Source organism: Gymnoscopelus microlampas (genome assembly GCF_963454915.1).
Source record: "Gymnoscopelus microlampas genome assembly, chromosome: 20".
Taxonomy (NCBI): Eukaryota; Metazoa; Chordata; class Actinopteri; order Myctophiformes; family Myctophidae; genus Gymnoscopelus; species Gymnoscopelus microlampas.
In genome coordinates, this window is record NC_139957.1 from 31,657,938 (window position 1) to 31,682,174 (window position 24,237).

General features: G+C 41.4%; 2 protein-coding genes across 2 annotated transcripts; one reads left to right on the top strand and one right to left on the bottom strand.

Moving 5' to 3' along the window:
* Positions 1 to 251: 251 nt before the first annotated feature.
* Positions 252 to 13,243, top strand: coq6 (coenzyme Q6 monooxygenase). Its single transcript, XM_084045150.1, has 12 exons — positions 252 to 581; positions 1,605 to 1,739; positions 3,030 to 3,088; positions 5,782 to 5,908; positions 7,117 to 7,247; positions 7,365 to 7,472; positions 7,852 to 7,914; positions 8,011 to 8,118; positions 10,697 to 10,899; positions 11,711 to 11,826; positions 12,243 to 12,409; positions 13,117 to 13,243. The coding sequence occupies exons 1-12, from the start codon at positions 380 to 382 to the stop codon at positions 13,144 to 13,146; spliced, it is 1,449 nt and encodes a 482-aa protein (XP_083901276.1). The 5' UTR covers positions 252 to 379; the 3' UTR covers positions 13,147 to 13,243.
* An 816-nt stretch (positions 13,244 to 14,059) lies between these two features.
* entpd5a (ectonucleoside triphosphate diphosphohydrolase 5a) lies at positions 14,060 to 23,356 on the bottom strand. The gene is made up of 13 exons (XM_084045655.1): positions 22,193 to 23,356; positions 21,663 to 21,742; positions 21,011 to 21,154; positions 20,276 to 20,351; positions 19,477 to 19,512; positions 18,967 to 19,055; positions 18,794 to 18,873; positions 18,616 to 18,677; positions 18,396 to 18,497; positions 17,536 to 17,679; positions 17,171 to 17,227; positions 16,135 to 16,250; positions 14,060 to 15,898 (listed from the first exon to the last, which is right to left on the bottom strand). The coding sequence occupies exons 1-13, from the start codon at positions 22,632 to 22,634 to the stop codon at positions 15,815 to 15,817; spliced, it is 1,512 nt and encodes a 503-aa protein (XP_083901781.1). The 5' UTR covers positions 22,635 to 23,356; the 3' UTR covers positions 14,060 to 15,814.
* Positions 23,357 to 24,237: the final 881 nt, after the last annotated feature.

Sequence of the window (24,237 nt, forward strand, 5' to 3'; positions counted from 1 at the left end):
ATGCTAGGGTTCAGTGGTTAATGTAAAAAAAATATAATCATATCACACAAAGATTTGGCGGACCCCCTGTAGTAACTCTGAGGACCCCCTACCTAGGGGTCCCGCACCCCCTGCTGAAGACCCCTGATCTACATTGCAATATTGATACTTTTACCTAAGTAAAAAAATGTGAGTACTTTTTCCCCCATTGGTAACAAAGTACCTTATTCCAGCAGGATGACAACACAGGAAGTACTTTGCTTTTTATGCATGTGATGTGAATGTCAACAACATGGCTGGATTATAACAGATAATAACTGGACGCATTTCAAGCCGAAACGTTTCAGTGACTCCAGAACAGTCAGTTGGTGCAGTGCAGAGTGCAGTGCAGTGCATTATAATGCATAGTCTAACAAAGGCCACGCTGGCTTTGAATGGATTTAGCCGGTGTTACATCAGTGCGGTGAAGCACTCCTCATCTAGAGTCAAAACAATGAGTCGAGGAATAGTGAGCACCCAGAATAATGACCAGAATAATGATGTTTATGATGTTGTTATATCCGGCGGAGGGATGGTGGGGTCCGCCATGGCTTGTTGTTTAGGTAAGTAATTGATGATGTCCTTCGAGCAGCGTTGCCAGGTTTTGTGAGAGAAATAAGCAACCAGTTCTATGGAAACAGGCCCAAAAGAAGGTTACATGAGCACTTTAAACCTATGATATGCATCGGCTACAAGCTCACGTTGTGAACACTTTGTGAGCACGGTGTGAGCTTGTAGGTCTGCTATTTTCAACAACAAAAAATTGAATATTTGGAATATTTCTGGTACAGATACCAAATCTGGTACCTGACACAAAACATTTTCATGAAAATATTTGAGAACCACATGGTTTAAATAATAATTAAAAAATTTGGAAGCAAGCCTTAATAAGCAAGTACACTTTCACTTTGGAAACAAGGCCAAAAACCGCAACCCGCAACTAGCAATGTTTACATGCAACTTTACAGAAAAAGAAGCCCAAAGTGTCTTATAATAAGCTGACATGGCAACACTTCGAGTACGGGCTGATTGCAATTATGCAATTTGTAATGTAAACCTGGCATGTCAACAACAGCACTGCCCAAATGTTCTTGTGGTTCTTCAGCCCCCTATTTACTTTAAGTAACAATTAAAATAAACATAACCCTTATAGTTGGTGTTGTTTTCCTCACTTAATTTATTGTTTATTTATTATCATGACGCCATGTGTCTAAATAAAAAAATGGTATGACACATAACCTAATAGTGTTGTTTTCCTCACTTAATTTATTGTTTATCTATCATCTAGCCTGGGATCAAGACTATCATAGATGTATTTTTTTAAATCAATTTTGACATTTGCATATCTATATGATAGATATGCAAATGTAAAAATCAATGAAATACATCTATGATAGTCTTGATCCAAGGCTATCTATTATCGTGACACCAGCCATACTGTATGTCTAAATTAAACTATAGTATGATGACACATACATGTGACGTACACACACACACACACATACCACAATATTTAATTAAAGGTAATACAAAATAACATGCGTGGCTGAATTCTGAAGTCATGCTTATTATGTCACTGTTGACAGGCATGGATCCCAATTTGGACGGGAAGAAGATTTTGCTGCTCGAAGCAGGCAACAAGAAAGTGATGGACAGTGTCCCTGAAAACTACAGCACCAGAGTTAGTTCCATTAGTCCCGGCTCCGCCACAGTCCTCAGTGGTACGGTATGCAGACATGCAATGCTTGCAATTGAAATAGACTTATGCTGTATAAATATGTTTATAACTACTACTATTTATGGTGAGATGCCCAGTACTAGTAAATGCCACTCTATGAAGTTAGCTATGGTTTAGTTTGCTTTGCTGTGATATTGGGGCAGCAGTGGCTCATGGTAGAGTGGTCGTCTAGGAATTGGAATGTGCAATCTCCTGTTTGAGCCCTGCTTTTCCTGGCGTTGTGCCAGAGAGTGTCTTTGAACAAGACACTGAACCCCTTAAAGCTCCCTGGAACTGCTGCTGCTACTACTGCTCTTAATAATTAGGATTGGTTAAACTCCGAGGACAAATTCCTTGGACAAATTGTCAGGTTGTTTGTCTACTTGGCCAATGAAACTTTCCCTTGTCAGAGTGTTAGCAATTAAAAGGACACTTAGTTAATTAATCTCATTCGTGGCAAATGTTTAAATAGTTCTTGCAAAGTAGGACAGGGATCAGTAGCTGTCCAGTCACAGAGGCTTAGCAGGGATCATGTCTGGCTTCAGGTGTCCATGATATAATCTATGTCACCTTGGATTTCTCTTGACCTTTTGAATTAAAATGATCATAATTATACCAGCCTCAACAACACTACATTTATATCAGACTACAATTGATAATTTAACAACTGTAACTGGTCAGACCTTGACCTTGATTGTGCCCTTGACCTTTGACCTAATTCAACGAGAAATAAATCACCTGTTTGGGACAGCGTACTGATCATTCCCTCCTAGGTTCGCGACAATCTGCCAATCCATTCTCAAGCTAACTTGGTATAAAACAAACAAACAGGACCGGTTACAATATGCCATCATGCATTGCTGCATGGAGGGTAACCAGGCTTTCACAAATGTCTTGTCAGCCTTTTACAGTTGAACACACATCCCAACAAAGACATTAGTCGGATGGGGAATCAAACAAACTACTTTGATGGACAAATCTCACACAGACTTTTTTGATCAGTCATGTGTGATCATTGGGCCTGATCTGTCAAAATATGTCCCAACCAGGACCGACTCACCTTGAACATAATGATTCAGGATTGCCAAATGTAGCCTAAAATGAAATGTTTTGCCCATTTTAGATAAATTATGTGACATGCCAAGTTACACTGACCTGTGCTGAAATTCACCCAACTCAAACTTGTGTTTATATTTTAAGGTCATGGTCAAGATCATATGTACTGAACTGTATGTTTGTTTACAAATTTGACAGGTAATATGTTATATCTAAAACACTGTCCTCGCCAATACAGGTATTGGAGCATGGGATCATATCACAAACATGAGGTACAAGCCCTATCAGAAAATGCAGGTACTGTACCTTTAAGTTCCAACTTCCATTAATGTATATTTTATTGATTAGATGATGACATTTTTTGTGTTTTGTTGTCCTTTTAGAATGTACCATGTGCTGTTTACATTTCTGACTAATATAGTATTCATATGATCTGAGAGATACATGCAAAAAGAGATCAAAATACTTATCTGTATACATTTTGTTGGAGAACGATAAACCATAACCACTTAAGCCAAATTTTATACTTCATCATACGATGGTGTCATGTGGCGACAATAGCCGATCTACAAGCTCACAATGCGTTGTGTGAGATATGCTATTTTCACTGTTTTTGAAAAAGATAGAAAACATTTGAAAATTTGTGAAAATCCTTTTGAAAATGTTCACTGATAATAATGATAAATGCACAAAATGACACCAGGTTGAAAGTGGTTAACGTATTCTACAAAGTAACGTTCCAGAAATCCTCTTCCTTGTCATGCAAGCACAGCCTTTGTCCTTCCCCTTGCACTCTGTCAGATTTAATCCTGCCACAGACATATTTCTGTCCTCCATAAATCAACACGCCTTAACAAATGAGCAGTGCAGGAGGAGAGCTTTGGATCGGCGCTAAACTTTCACTCACTCACTCATCTACTATAGTGAACAAGCAGCACAATACCATTTCTCTGGGGCAGCATGTAATTGTTGGCTCTGAAAAGTTGTACACACGGTGGCGTCGACTAGCATACATTTTCTTCTGTTCTCCTGTGCAATTTATGCATCTACAGGGCCTTGCGGATACCAGTGTGCCGCAAAACCCCAAAGGGCACGAGGTAGTTTTAAAAACAGAACCCCAGTTGCCCTGGCATACTGGGAGTACTAGCCGCAGCATCACAGTGTTTATTTATTAAAGTCATGTTCGTTATGAAGAATAAATCCTCTTGACGTTTTCAAATGGGTGCTCGTTCCCCGTGTCTTCTAATTATGAAGATTCATGTGAAAAACGGGACTGAGATGAAAGATTAGAAGAGTGGTTGTCTGCAGCAAAGTGAACCCATTTTACAGCTGCGGGTGCAGACTCCGTCCCTCCCGTAAGATGTGGTCGGTGTGCACCAAACACTTAACCGCAGGGTTTCTCTCAGGGCCTAGGAGGATGTCATCATGAAGGGCTGTATGGTGATTATGGTGATATACCTCTCCCATAATACCTTCGCTGCACTGCCGCTGTTTCGGCTTGTTTGTCTCTGCTCGTGAATCTCAGCCATACTGTAGTAGCGGAATGCACTGAGGTCAGCTCTAAATAAGATCCCTTCCACCCAACAAAATACTCTTCCCACTTAATTGTCCCCTGAGCATGATGGTTTGGAAACGCTACATGAGGCAGAATGAGATTTGGTCATTAGGTTTTTGTTTTTTTCCCACGTCGCAATTTTGCATGGCTGTGCACGGCGTTTAAATCTCTCAAGGGACCTCGTGACCTTGTTCTTTTAAAAAGTCATATCTTTTTACTGTGCAGGTTTAAAAAAAAAAGAAGTAAATAATTTTGGGGTTGGTCTCACTAAATCTTTTCTTCCTAACCGCTTATCACAAGTTGCATACCCCAGTGCCATTAGCGGTTTGCTGCAGGGCATATCCCCCTACTTTATGGCAACTTGGAAAAAAGTAGCACAGCAGCATATTACTCCTGAATGATAGGGTCTGTCGCCATGGTTACGGCCCAAGAAAGGATTAATCGTGCACAAACACTTTCACCTCTTTGTGTTTAACGACGTTTAATGATGCCTTAGAGAATTAAATTACAGTAGCCTATAACTACAACTTTTTCTAGTGCTCATTCTACAGGGGGTGATTGTGGTGGTGTTAGTGGTGTTCATGTTAGGGAAACTAACCCCCTGTGGGGAGATATTGACATGCAGACTGAGTCATCTTCAGAAATGTGTATTATAGATCTTAACCACTTGAACCCAAGCGTCCCTATTCTGGGCATATCATAATATGCAAACGTTCAATGAAAATAGATCTACAAGCTCAAAATGTGTTCCAATGTGAGCATTGTTAGCTTCTAATGTGGTATTTTCGGTAAAGAGATTTGGTGTATACTGTATAGGGAAACAGTAGTGGTTCAAAGTGAAGTCTAACACACTTCAGCCAAATTTGGAATGAAAGGGCTTAATATGGTGCTCAAAAGCAAAGGACAATATATAAGTAAAAACGTTTTACATGAGCACTTAAAACATACTACCTAAACTCATTAAGTCTGCACATTTATTGCCGGGGGTGACGATGGTCACTCCTGCTATAAACATGAAATGTAAAGATTCTATTTTATGTATTCTAGACCGTATCAGTGAAATAGCATAGCTAGAGAACAACTTTACAAACACTGCAGCGGGAAAGAAACTTGAAATCTTTATATTGTCAAATGTGAAAATGTCCATTTGTTTCTCCAAGAAAATGTGTTTAAGAAATTCATATTGCAAATTCCCATGCATTTCACCCTGTTTCACCGGCCTTCATAGGTCAGCTTGAGGAGCAGAGGTGCTGTAGGGCATAGATCTGAGCCTGGTGCTTGGTTGTACGCACCGCCAACCCCTGACCGTGGCCAAACAACTTTGATGTGTTCAGTTCTATGAAGCCGTGCTCCTTGGGCTGGCTATATTTAGGGAAAAGGGGGTGCATTTAAGGATAGAGTTGTAGACCACAGGGATAATTGGCCTCTCATTTAGGTTTGGGATGCCTGCTCCGATGCCCTGATTACATTTGATAAGGACAACCTGCAGGACGAGATGGCATACATTGTGGAGAACGACATCATTGTGGCTGCCCTCACTAAACAGCTGGACAGTCTCTCTGGTAAGGAAGCACACGTTGTTTGAGTTTTCAGCTTAAAGCTCTGTGTACTACTGGTGATACACAAGACCTCTTGATTCTTGTGCCATCCTGTTAATGGATGCTGGGTCTGGCTGCTAATACCACCGCATTTGTTCCATCCTGCCCATGGGATTTGTTTATTTGTACTTTTCCCAGTGTCTGTTTTTAAACGACTAGTTCAGCTCTTGGAGCCATCCGTGTTTTTCCTGCTATTTCAATCAAGCGCCACATTTCCTCCAGGCCAGAGCCCCAGCGGCCGGCACCAACTGAAGACACGTGCAGTGGTCCAGTGACCTATTTAAAGCTGCCATGTGCTCTAGTCTTTGCCACCTCTTAGGGCCTTAAAGTGCTGACGGTGTGTATAGCGTTGTTTTTCTTTTTTTTGTTGTTGGCATCAGACTGGCTTTTGTGAGGTTCACAAATGAAAAAGTATCTCTGCCATGTGCTTGACAGTAAACCGGCATATTTATAAACAGGACTTCTCAACATTTTGCAGATGCAAAGTGTAACAGATGTGCGGTCGCTGCACGTTTTGTCTCATGTGTATCACCATTCTGGCCATGGTGTTGTAGTGCTGTAGAGTCAGTACATGAAAAGCGTGCTCTGCGCCAGCTGGGCTCCTTGTAACTCTGCTCTCTCCAATCATTGCAAGCCAATATTTGACACTCGTGTTCGGGAACCAGTAGTCGACCTGCGGACGGGCCTTGCTCCAAGTCGGCAAGAGCCAGTGTAATTCAGGATCCTTTCATGTTTAGAGTGACCGGACCGCTCCTGATATTTTAGGAATACGGGGAGTTTTAGTGCAAAACCCAACATGCTGGCAGAGTGTGGCGTGGTCTGCTTGTAGATAAACACTATTAGGCAATGCAATGTGGCAAGCCGAGACCATTAAGAAGATTGTCAAATGTGAGCTTCAGCAACTAGCCTATGCCAGTGAGGAAAGCCAGTGGAGTTTTATGAGGTGGTTTATAGATCTTGCACTGCGTATATCACAGCCAGATCTTGCTTTTTCCCTCCTTTTTGGACAAAGAAAGTAGCAAACCCTTGATTAGTGTGTCACTTTGGTATAATGGCCAGGACCAAGTTCTATTTCTTTGTTATGAGAAGAAAGGTTGCATCAGTTGAGCCAAGGTCATTCTATTTAGAGAATCAGCTTCATCCATATTAACCACTTCTATCTTCATGGTCAGATAACGTGAATGTCAAGTACAGGTCCAAGGTGGCGAAGTACGTTTGGCCAATGTCCTGCCAGGTGGCTGACTCCATCCCTTGGGTCCAGTTGACGTTGGCCAGCGGAGAAACACTTCAAACCAAGCTTCTGGTCAGTTTAGCAGTTATTTTTCATCTACATTTCCTCATTGAAAGATTCAAAAGTGACTGTTTATTTGTGTCCGTTTGGAGTGAGCGTTATTCTATACCTGAGCTGTGCATCTTTCAGATCGGTGCCGATGGACCAAACTCAATGGTGAGGCGAGAGTCGGGGATTCCCACTGTAAAGTGGAATTATGACCAGTCTGCTGTAGTGGCTGTGCTACACCTATCAGAGGTCAGTACAGTGTAGATGGATGGATGGATAAAGAAACCACATACATACCTTTTGACCACTCAAGCCCTATTCTAAAATAACCAATCTATAACGTTTTCGCCTATAATTAAATGCCCAAAATAGGGTCACCTATTTTGGGCATCGCAGTTTGTGAAAGTGGTTAAAAGCTATTTAAAAACAATTTCTCTACCATATGTATATGTATGTATATTTATATACATACATAAATGTAAAAACAATTTCTTCTTATGTATGTATGTATGTATGTATGTATGTATGTATGTATGTATGTATGTATGTATGTATGTATATATTTATATTTATTCCGCAGGGGGATTATTATTGTTTTAATTCATTTTTACCGTATGTGTCTCATCAGCCCACAGAGAACATTGTTGCATGGCAGAGGTTCCTCCCAACAGGACCCATAGCAATGCTACCGGTAAATTCCAACCCATGTTTAGTAGTTCCTTAGTAGAATCCTTCCTTTACCTGAGAATGTGATTGTATATTGACGACTGTGTCCTGTGCATTGTAGTTGTCGGACACACAGAGCTCTCTGGTGTGGTCTACCAGCCACCGCCATGCAGAAGAACTGCTGGAACTGGACGAAGAGAGCTTCGTTGATGCCATCAACTCTGCCTTCGTAAGGCCTGTTTCTAACATCAGCAACACTAAACTGCTTTATATGATAATGCATAATGTAATGGCCAATGTACGAGACAAAACATGTCTTGACACACTGATCATTTTGAGACTAATTTAGTAGCTTATACACAGCAAGAATTTAACTCCGATAGTGCAGAGGACTCATGTTTAGCCAATGGACCGCAACTCACGATATCCTACTATAATTCTAGTAACCTCTGTCTGTAGTGGTGAGTGAGTGAGTGAGTGAGTGAGTAGGTGAAGCTACCCGGTTCTCCTCAGTGGCTGGACCAATTGCTCTGATTTTGCACACAGCCATTGACCATTACCATCTGAACTTAACTGTGAAGCCCGTTTTTCAATTTCATCAAATCTCAGCTTCTTATTTGCGTTTTTGTTTCAAACACTGTCGCCATGGTTACGGGGCTGCCCAGCTATGGGACAAACTGCCTCCCGGGTTGCCAGATCATGTGCGCATATCCCCCCACGGATGCGCTGCGCCGACCGGGTATGGTCTAGTACTTTAAATTACTGTCAACCATTTCCCAAAGCATACCATGCTTTTTTGTGTGTGTGTGTGTGTGTTTTGTTTGTTTCCAGGAAAGTAATTGGATTCCATAAGATAAGATACGATAGACCCCCATGGGGAAATTCAGGTGTCATAGCAGTAAGCGTGAAACACAGGTAATAGATACTGGTAAAGGTCTTTACACACCGGGGGCATGAAAAATGAATGACGCAAAAATCGCCAGCGAGTATGTAGCATCAAAACCATTCATATAGTTGATTTCTCTTTCATACATGTTGATGCCTTTATTTGTGGTGAAAATCACCTTGTATGTACAGACTATTAGCAGTGGCTATTAGTTTGATTATGTACAGTGTCAGCTAGCCTACAACAGTGGCGGTCTGGATAATACATGTACAGTCTATCAACAGTGAATATAATAGTTTACAGTATTAATCTATCAGAATTAAACAGTTACAGCAATTAACAGGCCTCTATCATGGTCGCAGCTGGCACAAAGAACTAGCCAGGTTCCATGGATTTCAATATGGTGTTAAAAGATTGATTCATGAACAAAATTCAAATCGAATTCTCAGCCAGAGAAGCAGATCATTTTAATGTGGATTTATCACCTGTAAGCAGAACTAAGGGAAACTCAGATAATTATTCCAAAATTAAAGGTGGCAGTATGCTTTGGAAAAAGGTCAGCAGTAATGTCAAGTATATTGTGAGTCATAGTCAAACATGCCAGACCATGTAAGACCAGTTTAACTCATTTATTTTGTCACTGATATGTTTGCGTTAACAGTATACACTGCTAATGTTTGACAGTGAACATTATATAGCTTACCTTTCCATTTTTGTGTTTGGAGAAACTCCTTTTTCCCAAGCTTGCTATTTTTACTGGCCCTGCCGATGGCTGGGGTCACCACGGTTGACTCATGCTTGGTTTCAGACCTGGTTTGCTAATTAAACCTGTGGTCTGCCAGTGTCGACCATTACTGCATGGAATGTTTTTCAAATGGAGTTAATTCAACTGCATGGCCTGGCCAGCGTCTTCTTTTAATTAGACCAGCTCTCAAAGCCCTGCCAAACCAGTTAGTTAGGGAGGAGGAAACTGAAGTACGGCCTGTACTTCAGAATTGCCCCTTTGTCAGCTAATTTCTTTGTTGTGTACTGGTGTCTTCATTTTCTCAATTTTCTGGGCTGTCATCGCTCATTCTTGATTAATTGATCGATTAGTTGATTCATAGATTAACAGTTGTATTAATCCTCAATGGGGAAGCTACAAGCCAACACATGTTAACATGTGTACTGTAAAAGACAATTAAAAAAACAACATTACCCTATTCAAAAACTACAGAGAAATACAATAGAGCGTGCCAAAAATCCTGAAGGGGGCGTCAACAAGTGTCTTTTGGTAGCGGCGGACATCTTTGAGGGGTAAAAATCATCAGGTTGACTTAACATTGCCCAATGCCACACCCAATGCCACGCCCCCCCGTGGTGACAACACGTTGGCACGCTCTATACAGTAATAAAATAAATAATACATGTAATAATGCATTTCATTAAAAAGCTTGGCACTGCATGTATGAAAGACGTTATATTCTGTTGTTCAGTATAATGTTTCAGCATAACTAATCTATCACTGAAAGTGCTTCTAAGGCCACTAGATACCATAAAAGATGGCGTGTGTGTGTGTGTGTGTGTGTGGTGTAAATCACCAAAAAATCTGCAAGAGGATAAAAACATGAGATGTATATAATATCAACTGCAGTGAGAAATAAAATCATTAAATCAATCAAACAATAATTACGTTTTAACAAGGGATTTGAAAGAAAACTGATTTCTCAGGCTTGAGCTACTCCCCTCTGGAAGACTCTCTGTCTTCAGCCTCAAGTCAGGAAGAATCAGCAGGTTCCTGTATGAGGAGAGGACCTCAGACATCATCACTTTGTTAATCCTATTTTTGTCAACTGTGATGCTTCTCTCTCAACAAACCACAGCTGATCCATTCCTCTACTTTGTGTGTGTGTTTCTGTGTTTCTGTGTGTGTGTGAGACAGTGGAGTAATGAGAACCAGTCTGAGTTGATGGAGACAGCTGGCTCCCTGTTCCGCAGCGCGTTGTCGATCCTGATGCCATCTGCCGGCTCAACGCGCCAGCTTCCCCCCAGCGTGTCCGGCATTGGCCCAAAGAGTAGGGTCATGTTCCCCCTGGGCATGGGCCATGCATCAGAATATATAAGGCACCGGGTGGTACTCATTGGGTAAGACACTAAAGCAGAGAGGATTGTGCCACTGACTCAGATGTAGAGGACATTGACACAGGAACTTTTCTGACAAACAATGGGGGCTAGTATAGTCAATGACCCTGAGTCAGTCAGTCAGTCAGTCAGTCAGTCAGTCAGTCAGTCAGTCAGTCAGTCACTCACTCACTCACTCACCCACTGTTGAAACAATAACTCCCTCACTGTTGAAACAATAACTCCCTCATGTTGTGTGCAAACAGCGATGTGCAACTACCTCATTTGTGCATTCCAGTTTCAGTATGACACAAGTCAACATGGGATTGTATGCATTTCCATTTTCCGAAAACATTCAGTTCTGTCCTCAAACCATACATAGATTATAAAACCATACATAGATTATAAAATAATAACCATGTACATTATCCTTTCTGAAACATAACTGTACAGTAATAACCATGTACATTATCCTTTCTGAAACATACCTGTACAGTAGCTAATAGCTGTGTTTCAATAGGTGGAGAGTGCTGGAACCTGCGTGAAAAGAGTGTCCTAGAAAGTCATGTTTTAGCTTGCCTAGTCATTTTATTTTATTTTGTTCTTTGCATAATGATAGGCTCCTAAATTATTTTTGTTGTGAATATACAGTATGGAAAGCGCTTTGTTCTACTAGTTTGTTAAATGTTCGCTTATTTTAGTTCACTGAATCTGAATCCGAATCAGAATGCAAATGAATTTAAACTGCTTCAAGTGGACACTGCTTTGATCCTATGCCATAGAGAAAAATATGTTGCCTGTATTTGCATAGTAAGGGATTTGTTTGTGTTTGCAGGGATGCAGCCCACCGCGTGCACCCCCTAGCCGGTCAGGGAGCCAACCTGGGTTTTGGGGATGTGGCTTGCCTCACGCGGGTCCTGAGCCAAGCAGCCTTTAACGGGAAAGACCTGGGTCAGTGAGAGCCCTAAGCAGACACAAGTTCTGCAGCCCTAGCCAGTGGTTTCTCCTAAGCTCTTTTCCATGGCCCCAGCTTGAATGCACACTGTTGACCTTGCATTATAAAAAGAATCAGCTTTTCCTCAAGAGTTTATTTGATGTTTTTCTCCCCAATCCACCAAAGAACTGCATGCACGTTGCGTTCAGTAAAAAAATGAAAATCCTGTTATGTGATTCTGTATTTTCTTTTTCTTCTCTTTTTTTTTTTTTTTACTTCTTCGCTTAGTTGATTGGTCTGTTTTGAAGTCAAAATAGCTCCAGTGTATATTGACTTAATGCAGAAAACACATGAAGGCCATGCACAAGGCTTAACACAGTGCAAGACCCTCTCAAACACTTCAGCTCATAAAGGCTGTGCTTTGTTTGTGTAGGAGCCATGCAGCACCTGCTGGAATACGAAACTGAACGCCAGCGGCACAACCTACCCATGATGGCTGCCATTGACCTTATGAAACATCTTTACTCCACTAATGCTGCTCCTGCGGTCCTCCTACGCACCTTTGGTCTGCAGGCCACCAACATGCTTCCTCCGCTAAAAGTAAGCTCTCTCTCCTTCTCACCTTTAATTATATATATCCTATATGTCACTGGGGAAACCTCGTTTCCCCCTGGGGAAACCTATTTTCGCCAGTCAACGTAAGCCCTATTTATACTTGTGTGTGGGTGTCGCGCACCGAAAATAGCGCACAGTATGTACAAGCATGCGAAGTATAAATCAAGTCTTAATCTCAGCGTCACTCAGGAACGTTCATCCACCTGTCAGATATAAGCCCCGCCTCCAACGTGACTCCACCCCGCTCCGCTCCCTCTTCTGATTACATGGGGCTTAACTCCAGCCGTGCCTATAATTTCCATGCTTCTGAACCTACTACTATGGCATCTAAGTTTAGCCCCAAATTTAGTGTTACTGAAAGTGTGTGGGTGGGGTGCAGGGCTGGCCCTGGGGCAGCAGCGGACAGCGGTGTTGGGTTGTGTTTTCACACCACTTTTATTACAGACCACTCAAGTGAAATAGCTTTATTTCCTACTAAGTGATTCAGACCAAAGTGACTGTAAAGACATTTCACCCTAAAGGCACGAAGTTTAACGTGACATTTTTTCCATATTAAATGTCAAGAGTTCCCCGGTTTACAGGTCTCGTATAGAGGTTTGTAGTAGCGCTCAGTTCTAACATACCGTTACTAAGCATGATGAGGCGGGTGCAGTGATGGTGTAGTTCATCCTGTTCTATCTTGATTCTTACAGGAGCAGATCATGGCATTTGCAAGCAAGTGACAGGTGATATTTGCCCTGCAGTGGAGGTTTGATTGGACTCATGGCTTTGTGAATGGAATGTGAAAGTGTAAATTAATAAAAGTTTTATTTTACTCTTTTCTATATGTGTTTATTGCTGTAACTTGAGAAACCAAGGACAAAAGCCTGTTTTTGGAACCATCTAATGGTAAAAGTTAATCTTAGAAGTGGTCTTTGGTGTAAAAAAGAAAGAAAAAGAAATCCACACCCACATCCTTTCGTGACATTGAACATTGAGGTTGACATGCTCTATGACAGCGCTGAGCACATATTAAATATGATGTAGACATAAGTGGCGCCCAAAATTGATATGTTATGCTTCATATTTCACACACAGTTCTCTTAATTGCTGTAGGAGAATTTATGAAATATATCATCAGGGCTAAAGCATGTCTCCTATATGCTAAAACACAAGACACTTTTAGAGACATTTAATGATGGATTGTGCATGTTGCTACTCTGTAATAGTTGTTATAGTCAATCATAAATCAAGTGTTCAGAAATAGATAAATGGTGTTAAGATATGCTGTCAGGTATACTTTATATTTTTGTACATGTTCTGTAAGGCATGAAGCTATTGTTATTAACCCATTTAGACCTGAGGCCAATTCTAAAAATGGCTTCTAAATCCTGACTTCAGTTTTCTGAAAAACGTTTACTTTATACAATATATCGTCTCTGTCAGGTGGAAACTGACAACTTACTTTTCAGGATTCAAATTCAAAAATAGCAAAAGTAGCAGATCTACAAGCTTAAAACTAGTCGCTTTGCACCACGTTTCGAGCTTGTATATCTGCTTCTTTTGTGTGACGCTGTAGTAGGGCATTCATTTGTGGGATTTTTTTTTTAAAATATGGAGATAAGAGGTTTCTGCCCGACAGCAACGATAAGTTGTTATATATATATATATATATATATATATATATATATATATATATATATATATATATATAAAGCAACAGCTAATATTGTAACACAGAGGTGTTCCCGGCATGATAGTTATAACAACATATACTGTACTGTAGGTGTTCCAGGTCTAAATGGGTTTATGCCTAAAATACTGGTGTATCCAGGTGGATTCTAAGTATGAATTTGCAGAAAAGTGTATTTTTTTATATTTTATTAAAATGTACAGCATATGTGTATTTCACTTACAAAGTTTTACAAATATTGGAATTTACATACAAGTATTGAAGTCATCAGGTGATTCAACTGATGAAAATAGAGGCATTTCTGAGCAAATGTGCAGCGGCAGCTTTAAATGTCAAAGCAGATTTTTGTCAAAGTACTTCACTAATACAAGTTTACATTGTGATATTATATACAGCAGTAGTTATTGTACATGTTGAATACTGAAAAGACAGCAAAGGCATGGCTTGAAGAGCAGTTACACAGAAATGTTCAATGGCTATATTAAATACAAAGATTATTAAAATACTGTATAATGAGGCAATCTTGCAGTTATTTAAATATTTGTACAGTTCACAAGAGAAAATATAACAAAACCTTTTTTTGTGTTATTTGTGGCTTGGATTAACACGAACAGATGAAGCAGTCATGGATTTATAGTTTTTTGCCTAATTGCTGTGCTTTTCTTGTTGTTTGTGTTTCATGTATTATGTCTGTAAATGATGTTGAGATACACTCTAGCTAGCCTTGATGATATGTTCCTCCATTGCTATACTAACATATAGTTTAGACTTGGGGCACTACAATTTGGCCTCCCCGCTTGATAGGAACTGCTCCACTGTAGACAAAACAAATATTCAAGGCTAACTTTCAAACACAGGCATTAACTTCATACATACAACAGTATTCATTTATCATGCAACACACACTCAAGACTTATCTCTCCTTCGCTGTGCTTTCTTAGGCCCCCTGAGTCATAGTGAATCCGACGCTCCTTGATTAATATATACAACTATATGCAGATGACACCAAAGCAACAGTTAATGTCTTAGCTACAGTTTCTGCAACTTAAAGTGGTACGTGCAAAATCTAAGGAAAGGGAAACTTTTTGACTGTGTTGGTCGTTCTCCAACTACTCTTTCCAACTACTGTATGTCTACGCTTCTGTTACACTTCTCTAACAGCTTGTAAGGGCAACTTATCTCCCCCCCGTCTCATGAAAACATCCTAGTTAATATAAAAAAGACAAGTATTGATTTGCAAGCATTTAGAAATACAACTAAAGGTTGCATGTTGCATACAACCCATCTTTTCAAATGTTCCACTGTACTATACAGTGCGTACCAGGACAACAGTACAAACTTCTCTAAAAACCATGACGTGTTGCATTGCTTCTAAACAACCCTCTCTGGGCAAGTGAGACAGCATTTCTGATCAGACACCTTGGAGGAAGCCAAAAATGTAAACGCTTTGCCTTACAAAAATAAAGTCAGCTCACTAATAATGGGCTTGACGTACAGTAGAAATAGCTGGCCTTATAAAAAATATAGTGATTTCTTTTTTTCAACAGTTCTTGGAGTATCTGCAGGGTGCTGAGGTCAAAGAAGGGGGGGGCGGTGGGCTTGGAGGAGTGTGGCAGGATTGGGGTTGTCTGAGGGAGGGGCTGGTCAGTGGGGCATCGTGGACAGCCCCACGGTGACAGACCTGTCCCGTTCAGTGCGGCAGTGACAGTTGGCTGTCCTTAGTGGATGTTGAGGTCACGGAAGTGGTCGAAGGTGGCTCCCAGGGCCCAGCTTGTCTCCACGTTGTTCACCTTCTTAGCTAGCTGTGGAAATAAAGAGCACAAAGGATATATGTCAAACCATGACTGGATAAAAGACAAAACAACAGTAATTAAGTTGTATATCGAAAGCTTAAGGGGATTATAGAATGTGCCATAATTTATAAGCCAAGCTGTCATTATACTATCATTATTGTGCCTCACGTATCTGAAGCATTCAATGTGTCTCTTTGTTTAGTCTGCATTGTGTCCAGTGCAGTGACTGTCCCTTTTTGACTTACCTGCAGCATGGTGCTGTCTTTAAAACCAAAGCCCTCCTTTAGCAGACAGGTGATGTATGTCATATCCATGCACAGGAAGGGGCTAATGGCGCGGTACTTGGTCATCTTGTTGCACACTGCAAAAAAGCATGTCACACAAGCGTCACACGTTGTCATGAGCTCTATTTAAAACAAAGTGTCTTTTGAGCAAAATATGCAGACACCACTGCAGCCCATCCTAATGTCGTAATGCAGAACATATTTTCGAACCTTAACGATACGTGATTAAAAGGTGAGCGTTTTGTTTTGCTGGGAGGTGTGAGGTAAGGGTCAGGTAAGGGTGAGGGTGGGTGGCAGGCAGTGTCCGCTAGTCGTGTACTGTACACAGCGTGTCCCAGCCCCCAGTGTGTGGTGTGTGGCTGTCAGGTGCCATTCTGCCGGGGGCCAGACAGACAACCTCAGTTCAGCTGCCAGCCCCCTGTCTGTGCCAGACATGCTCATCAAGACCATGTGACTGTGTTCCCACAAACACAAACAGGTTTACAGAAGACACCAATTCATTCCTGCTAGTGATAAATCTAGTTCTGCATTGGATGTTCAGAGTTCCACACAAACTCTAGCTAATGGTGATCATAGAATGTATCTAAACAAATTTGCAAAGGCCTTGTGAAACCTCAAATGTTATGTTTTGGTGATGCATCCCTAAAACATATTACACATTATAAAACACTATATGCATATAGTTGTTTATTTACATTCTGTCTCCATGAGACATTTGAGCTAAGAACTGTCACACCAATAATCCCTGTGTGTGCCAGGGCAAGCTGTGCCAAGTTGACACGATTGTGCCAAGTTATCTGGGCACAAACAAGGTTTAGTACTCGTGTGATTAGAACAGTGTGTGTTTTGCAGGAAAACTCAGTGGTTATGTGAAGCCTGTGAGATTGTTGGGTTCTAAAATATGTAAATAAACAGCGAGCTTCCTTATTTGTACTCTGTGCTCTGAACTAATGCAAACCACAGCTTACCCGCCCCAAAGAAAATGTTTGACTCTCACCTTCCTTGGCTCTCTTTTTGAAATCTCTGACTTCGACCATGCCACCTCGGCTTCCATCTGTAATAAAGCAAAACAAAACAAAACATTGCTTTAACCACTTTCAACCTGGTGTCCCTATTTTGGTCATGTCTTTATAGGCAAACCGTTTTTAATATATAGCAAAAATAACAGATCTACAAGCAAATCTATAAGTTCGCAATGCATTGCATTGCAATGTGTTGCGATGCGTAGTAAGTGAGCACAGTGAACTTTGTTGATCTGCAATTTTCACGATTTACTTTACAACAAAGTACACTATATCTCTTCTGTTATAAATGACTATTTACTACAATTGGAAGGTGATTCTCTTCTCTCTGCCCACTTACCAATGAGGCCTGACTCCACAGCTCTGTCAAAGTAGTAGGAGAAAGCATAGAAGACACTGCTGCCCTTTACTTCAAACGGCTGGTGCACTTTTCCTTTGATCACCCTCATCACCTCGTAGTAACACAGCTTATAGCCTGCATAGCCTGCATATGACAAAATCAAAACGAATGCAGTATTGTCACAGTGACTTAACACTCAAACATTCTATATCAGAGCACATTACGCGTGTTAAGGAAGTGGCTAGAGGAAATGTAAAGAGGAATGCAGCCCAGAGAGCCTGAAGCCTCAGTCAGTGAGGTCAGACGGGTGAAGTTGGGGGCTCTCACCATACAGTTATACCAGGGAAGCCCCAGAAAGACCACTTTCACACAGACCCATGGGACTGGTTGGCTCGGTCGAGCCTACAAAACCATGTGTTGACAAGGGCAGCACTTAGTATGGCCCTGTTGGGCTGTCTATTTTTACCACATAATTGAAAGCGGTCAAGATCAAGCCGCTCGTTACACAGAAAAATAACAGCTCAGGGACTAACCCAGTATCTTTTGGCTACTTGACTGTGGTATGGGAGTAGCTGCCTTATTTGTGGAGTTAACTGACAGTTTTCCTTTCATTTAAATACAAGGTTGACTGTAGTCTAATTGTTCAAGAGGGAAGGCGGAGAGTGAGAGGATGACAAAACATGAGTTCGGTGCCAATGTCCCAGGGACTCCTATGGGAAAATATCGTGAGAGACTACAGTACTGTATATTGTTCTGCATAATATACCGTTGGGTTCCGCAACGTGAATGCAAGGAATGTAGGCTGTCGGGTCCAAGGAACTGGGAAGGCAATCAAAACCGCAAAAGCTTTTTAAACTTACCGTCTGGCTTTCCGCTAACTTGGTAGGTAGTTCCTCCAAAGGTGACATCCTCTTTAAACTTCTTAGGCAGGCAGGAACTGGAAAAGACTTTCCAATCTAGACCTGAGAAAGTGGAAACACAGACAATTTTAACCTGCCATTCTCCATCGTACAGAAGTACACATGACAGATGTGGAATGAGCCCTGCAGGTACTAAGTAGAACTTAGTAGAATTACCCACCATCAGCTCCCAGTGCACCAAGAGTTGCCAGTCGAGCTGCAAACAGTCCGTTTCCAAGATAGCTATGAGGGGTGAGACATTAAGTTATGTATTTGTAACTATTTACAGGTTTTCATGCCCAAAATAATTAGAATTACATATACTGTAGAAGGGCAGTTGCCTCTTTTCCATTGTTTACCTGTGTGTGTAGAGTTGATATGTAAGGTTGAACATGTTGAAGTTGGCTATATAAGAGGGTGGGGCAGTGAAAACTGTTTTCTGTTGAAACAAGGGCAGTGTGTTATTGGTAATATGCATCAATATATTCAAATGTTAATTAGTCAAACCATACAGTATGTCAGTATGTCTCACCTTTGATTTGGGAAGGAAAGTGATCTGGGTAGATCCACCGCCTAAATCCAGGATGCCTACTGTCCTCTTTGTATGGGAATATAAGTGACCTAAAGCAAACAAATTGCAATAAACACACAACTCAATATAGAAAACTGTAGAAGGCATGCTTTTGAATATTCATCATCATTGTCTGTAAGCAGATGATATGACCATATATCATGTACAGTACATTAACTGGCCACTTGTTTTATTTAGAATTCATTCTGGCCTGCTGACAAGTATTCTTGCAACTGTGCTGACCTTTGTTTTGGACTCAGGGTGTGTCTTTAAATAATGTGAAGCTATACCAGAGCATCGTCAATTGTGAAAGAATATAGTAACCAGATGGGTCACAGTGACTCAACTTCAGACCCTCAGAGAGAACACAAGAGTCAGTCACTGCCGGCCCACTGTGTACAGTGGCAACCTCAGATATGAAGCCCCCCTGACCGTTAACACCACTGTAGCAGAAAAGGAGCAATGTCTTACCTGTCAGAAAGTTCACAGTAACCCAGGCCAGGACTCCTAAACCGGGCACGTGGAAGGAAAACAGAAGACATGAGTAAAACCATGAGACCTGGTTGCTATTTATTACAGCTCAACTACAAAACATGGCTTGTTTCAGGCATTCGTACACATGTTTAACGACTTAAGCCCTATTCAAATAGTTTAAAAATAGCCGATCTATAAGCTCACAATGCGTAGCATTGCGATGGAGTGTGAACAAGTAGATCTGCTATTTTTTAACCTTTTTTTGAACATTTCTGCCAATAATCATTCCCAAATTAGGGACACTGGTTTGAAATGGGTTAACAGAGAAAAGGCCTAAACGAGGGTGGCGGAGATGACCATTGTCTAGCTTTCTGTTGTTAAAGTGCAATAAAATTAGCGGTGTGAGTCTTGTAGGATTGTAGACCAGCCCAGGTAATAACAATAGTCTCAGATGTCAGTTATTGCGCTCATAAACTGTGGATAATGAATGGCACAAAGTGCATGATGAAGCATAACGTGGTGAGGTTGTCTTAATGGGTGATGTGGAGGATCACTTTAAATTATTGGGCGTGGGGCAGCAGCGCAGACAAGGATATTTAATTGTCTCAATGAGGTAGCAGCAGGCCTTATGAGGTAGCTGCAGGCCATAAAAAGGCTCTTATGAAGACAGTATTGGTAGATACAACTTTAGTGAATGACGATGTACCTCAGTTGGCAATCGTCAACACGAACCATTTTCTGACATTTTGAATGCTTTCATCATACTGAATGTACTGGCAATACCAAGATGACCTACCTTCGTTTGTCCCGTTCATGATGGAAACACTGTTGTTTGGTACAAAGAAAGGTGACTCGTCAAACACCTCTCGTACCTGTGGAAACAACACATTTACATTTCACCTCATTCACCCACCAACCATGTAATAGGCTACACTACAGTATGTAGTAGCCATAAACTATGACAATCCGAATATGAACCACTTAAACCCTAGCATTCCTATTCTAGGCATGTCTCTCATAATAGGCGAACATTTGTAGATCTTGTAGATCAGCTATTGTTGGTGAAGAGATTTGGTGTAGAGGGGAAAATGGGTGGGGCAAGGATAGACCCCAGGGGGACCCTGGTCAACTAAGTACTGTATATAGGGTTTAAATAATGAATGTCCTCTCTGAAAACACCGGCAAATAAACTGTGGTGGGTGAAGTGTTTCTGAGTGACAGATGCCCGACCACAAGCATGGTTGAAACAGTAGTCTAAAAGTTAATAATTCAAATGACATACGGCTAACCGTTACTCCAGACAACCCCACAACAGCTGTTTTTTTACAACTTGATGATATCCTCCAAATGGGCAGACTTGCCCTGGTTTTGTGTGTGTGTGCGTGTGCGTGCGTGCGTGCGTGCGTGCGTGCGTGCGTGCGTGCTTTTCAAAGACACTTGTAAGCACTTAGTGGTTTCTCATCCCATTCCTTGGTGGAATGGATTATGTTTGTGCCAAATTGCCGGAGGACTGAGAGAAAACGTGCCTCACCTCATCGAGCAGTGCGTTGGCCTTGTCCTCGGGGAGCAGACGCAGACCCGCTGTGGCTTTCAGGACCACCGGTGTCTGCTTCCAGTCTTCCTCGGGCACAGTCTTTTTGGCAATTTTCAACAGCTGTCTGACAGTGTTACCACCCTGAAGGAGGGATAATGAGCAGTTACAAACCAGTGACAGTCAGCAGTCACATACAGTAGCACATAGCAACGTACCCACAGTGGTAGCAAACCAAAAAAGATGAATGAATGACTGGACTGATGGTTAGACGACAATTCGTAGTGATGTTTCGGTTCAATGGGATATATTCAAGGATTAAAGACTATAAATGCAGTATATGTTGCTGTCGTCATCTCGTGGAAGTTAATTGGACTGTAGGCAGTGGTGATGGCATCAGTACAAAGAATTCTTCAAATTACAGTATATAGTCTCTATCACAGGGATGCAACAAATCCCAATGGTTTGTACACAGTAAAATCCGGAGAGTTCATTTAATTCTGAGAGAGTAAAAATGCACCCGTAAGGGATCCATTTTCACACTCTCAGAGTTAAATTAAAACTCCAGATTTTAGATAATGTGTAGACAGTGGGGAACTTCCCCATTTTTATCATCTTAAATATCAAGTAATGGCATAACTGGCATACATACCTCCTCAGGGTTGTCTTTGTAAGCAGACAAACCAGGCTTCACTGCGTGGTACATTTCGTGGTCGAGAACTGGCAGCTCCACTAAAGAGAGAAGCAGTGGGTGTCAAAGAGCACATAATAAGCCAAGCAAAAGACAGCTAATTGAAGGACGTTCGCCTCAAATATGAAAGAGTTGCAACTTTAAAACATGTATTTTCAAAGCATTCAATTATCACACACGATACTTAGACAGTAGGAGTTGACTTAAATCCAGAATCACTATTACAAGTCTGCTTTACTAGTGTAGTAAACGCAGAGTTGAGTCACACAGGCAAATTAAAACTCCAACTCAGCTACTTTTACACTCCTGTCTTGCTCGTGCTCTCTCCACACCCTGCCGGCACATGTTTGTCTTTACACCAGAAAGTGAATGACCTAACAGCAAACAGAGGCTCTCTGGGAGACACCGGCATGTGGATCCTTATTGGCTCCTGGGACCGTGGCAGAGAGAGACTGGATAAGGCTGAGAGAGAGAGAGAAAACCCCACTCACCTGGGTCTTTCTGAATAAACTTATAGATGTGGATTCTGGTGCCGGTGCTGCCAGCGTCGAACATGACTCCATAGAACACACGGTTCACATTCAGAGGGGTGGAAGCTTCAGGTTCTGGTGGATGTGCAGCCTCATGGTTAGGCTCAGGTGCCGGATGGAAGACTTCAGGCACATGGAGATAAGCGTCAGGCACGGGGTGATAAGAATCCGGTGCCGGATGGAAGACCTCAGGAATGTCAGGGTATGCCTGAATGGCCGGCTGGGAAGCTTCAGGAACCGGGTTGGAGACCTCAGGCAGATGGTTTTCCGCGTTGGCGGAGTGCTCGCGGTAGCGGTAATGGGGAACAAGGCGGTGATGCCGGTAGTAGGTGGCCTGCGCTAAGAAGTTCCCGGCCAGAAGCCACCACAAGGACAGAGTCAGGAGCAACATCTGGAGAGCCATTGTTGTGGAAGAGAGACCGCCCGTGACTTTTTAAAAGAAGAAAGAGGAGCAAAAAAAGCTATAAGAAATGAAAAGCCTTTTTTGGTGCTGTTGTTAAAACTTTATCAGAGGGGCCCCGTTGTACGGAGGAGCTGCAGGGACCGGAGATGTTGCAGGCTGCTGTGATGGAGGTACAGAGAGGATGAGACACGGTGGCTCACAGTGCACACTCGGGACTGTCTGGTCATCTGTTTACAGTATATAAAGACATAAGGGCTTGGCACAGAGCCACGCCAACAGCAGCCATCAACCAATCATGTGGAGTTCCATCCCAGCTCCTTCCAGAGTCCCCCCCACCTCGTGCTAGAGGCTGAATACCTGCTTACCAGCAGATTTTTCTTTTTTTCTTCTTCTTTTTTTCTCTCTTTTACATTATTTTTGGCTACATGTTTTTTTCTCCCTTCTTCATCGGGAGCCAAATGTCCCCAAAAATAAGAAGGGAAAAAAGGATTTATCAAGACATCAAAATGAATGGTTCACACAGAAACTTAAAGCAATGGTCTTAAAATATATTTTATGAGTGTGTTTAATTAAGACTTACAGAGCAACTAGCCTCTAAAATCCCATTGCATGTACTTTTTTTCTTCTTTTTACTTTCACTAGTGCTTATAATCCTAATTTGGTCTATTCCTTATATTGGCAGTGATGTATGAAATTGTTGCGGAGCAAATTATGTATATTATTTGATGCTCACGTTGCTTATATAGAAATATTACCTAATTGAACATTTTGAAACAAATCTTATTTACCCTTATTAATGCTAAAGCTATTGAAGTGTTGCAATTGTAATGGAGCAAAATATGTATTTATTATTTGATGCTCACGTTGCTTACAGTATATAGAAATGTGTAATTGACATTTTCTAAACAAATCTTATTTACACTTAATAATGCTATAGCTACTGAAGTGCTGCAATTGTTAGATGTTAACGCTTGTTTTCAAATGTAATCCTAGTTATTTTGTAGTACTTATTTATTTTCTTTGCACACTACTGTAGTTACTTGACCACTTCCCCTGTTTGTTGAATAGGTTCATGCCATATACTCAGATCTTGTACTTTGTAAGTCACTCTGGATAAGGGAGTCTGCTATATGCCTACGTTTTAAATTGTAACTTGGCTTTACATTCACCAAACCAAAATAATGCTGAGGGTTGTTTAAATACGCTGTGGGACATTGTGGTGAAGACACAAGATGGTGTTATAATGAAGAGAAACCCCAAAAGCAGAATGGTCCATTTCAAGCTGAAACTATGAGTCACTGAGTGGAGTTACTAGATGGAGTTTACATTACTACCTGACAAACCCCTTTCAACAACTGGAATGATGAACTGCATGTGTAGAAATGCCCTGCAATACATCACAATCCACTCCTCATGCTACAACCATGACGTGTGCATGAAAACCCACATAAAAAACTACTTGTAGTACTTTTAACCAAGCTTACTTTCAAAAAAGATGTGCAAACGTGATTTATATTCCAACTGGCATAAAAGTTGAAAGAATGTTAGTAATCATCTCACTCCCACTCATCCCTGAACTGACCACAGGTTTTCCAAGGCAGAA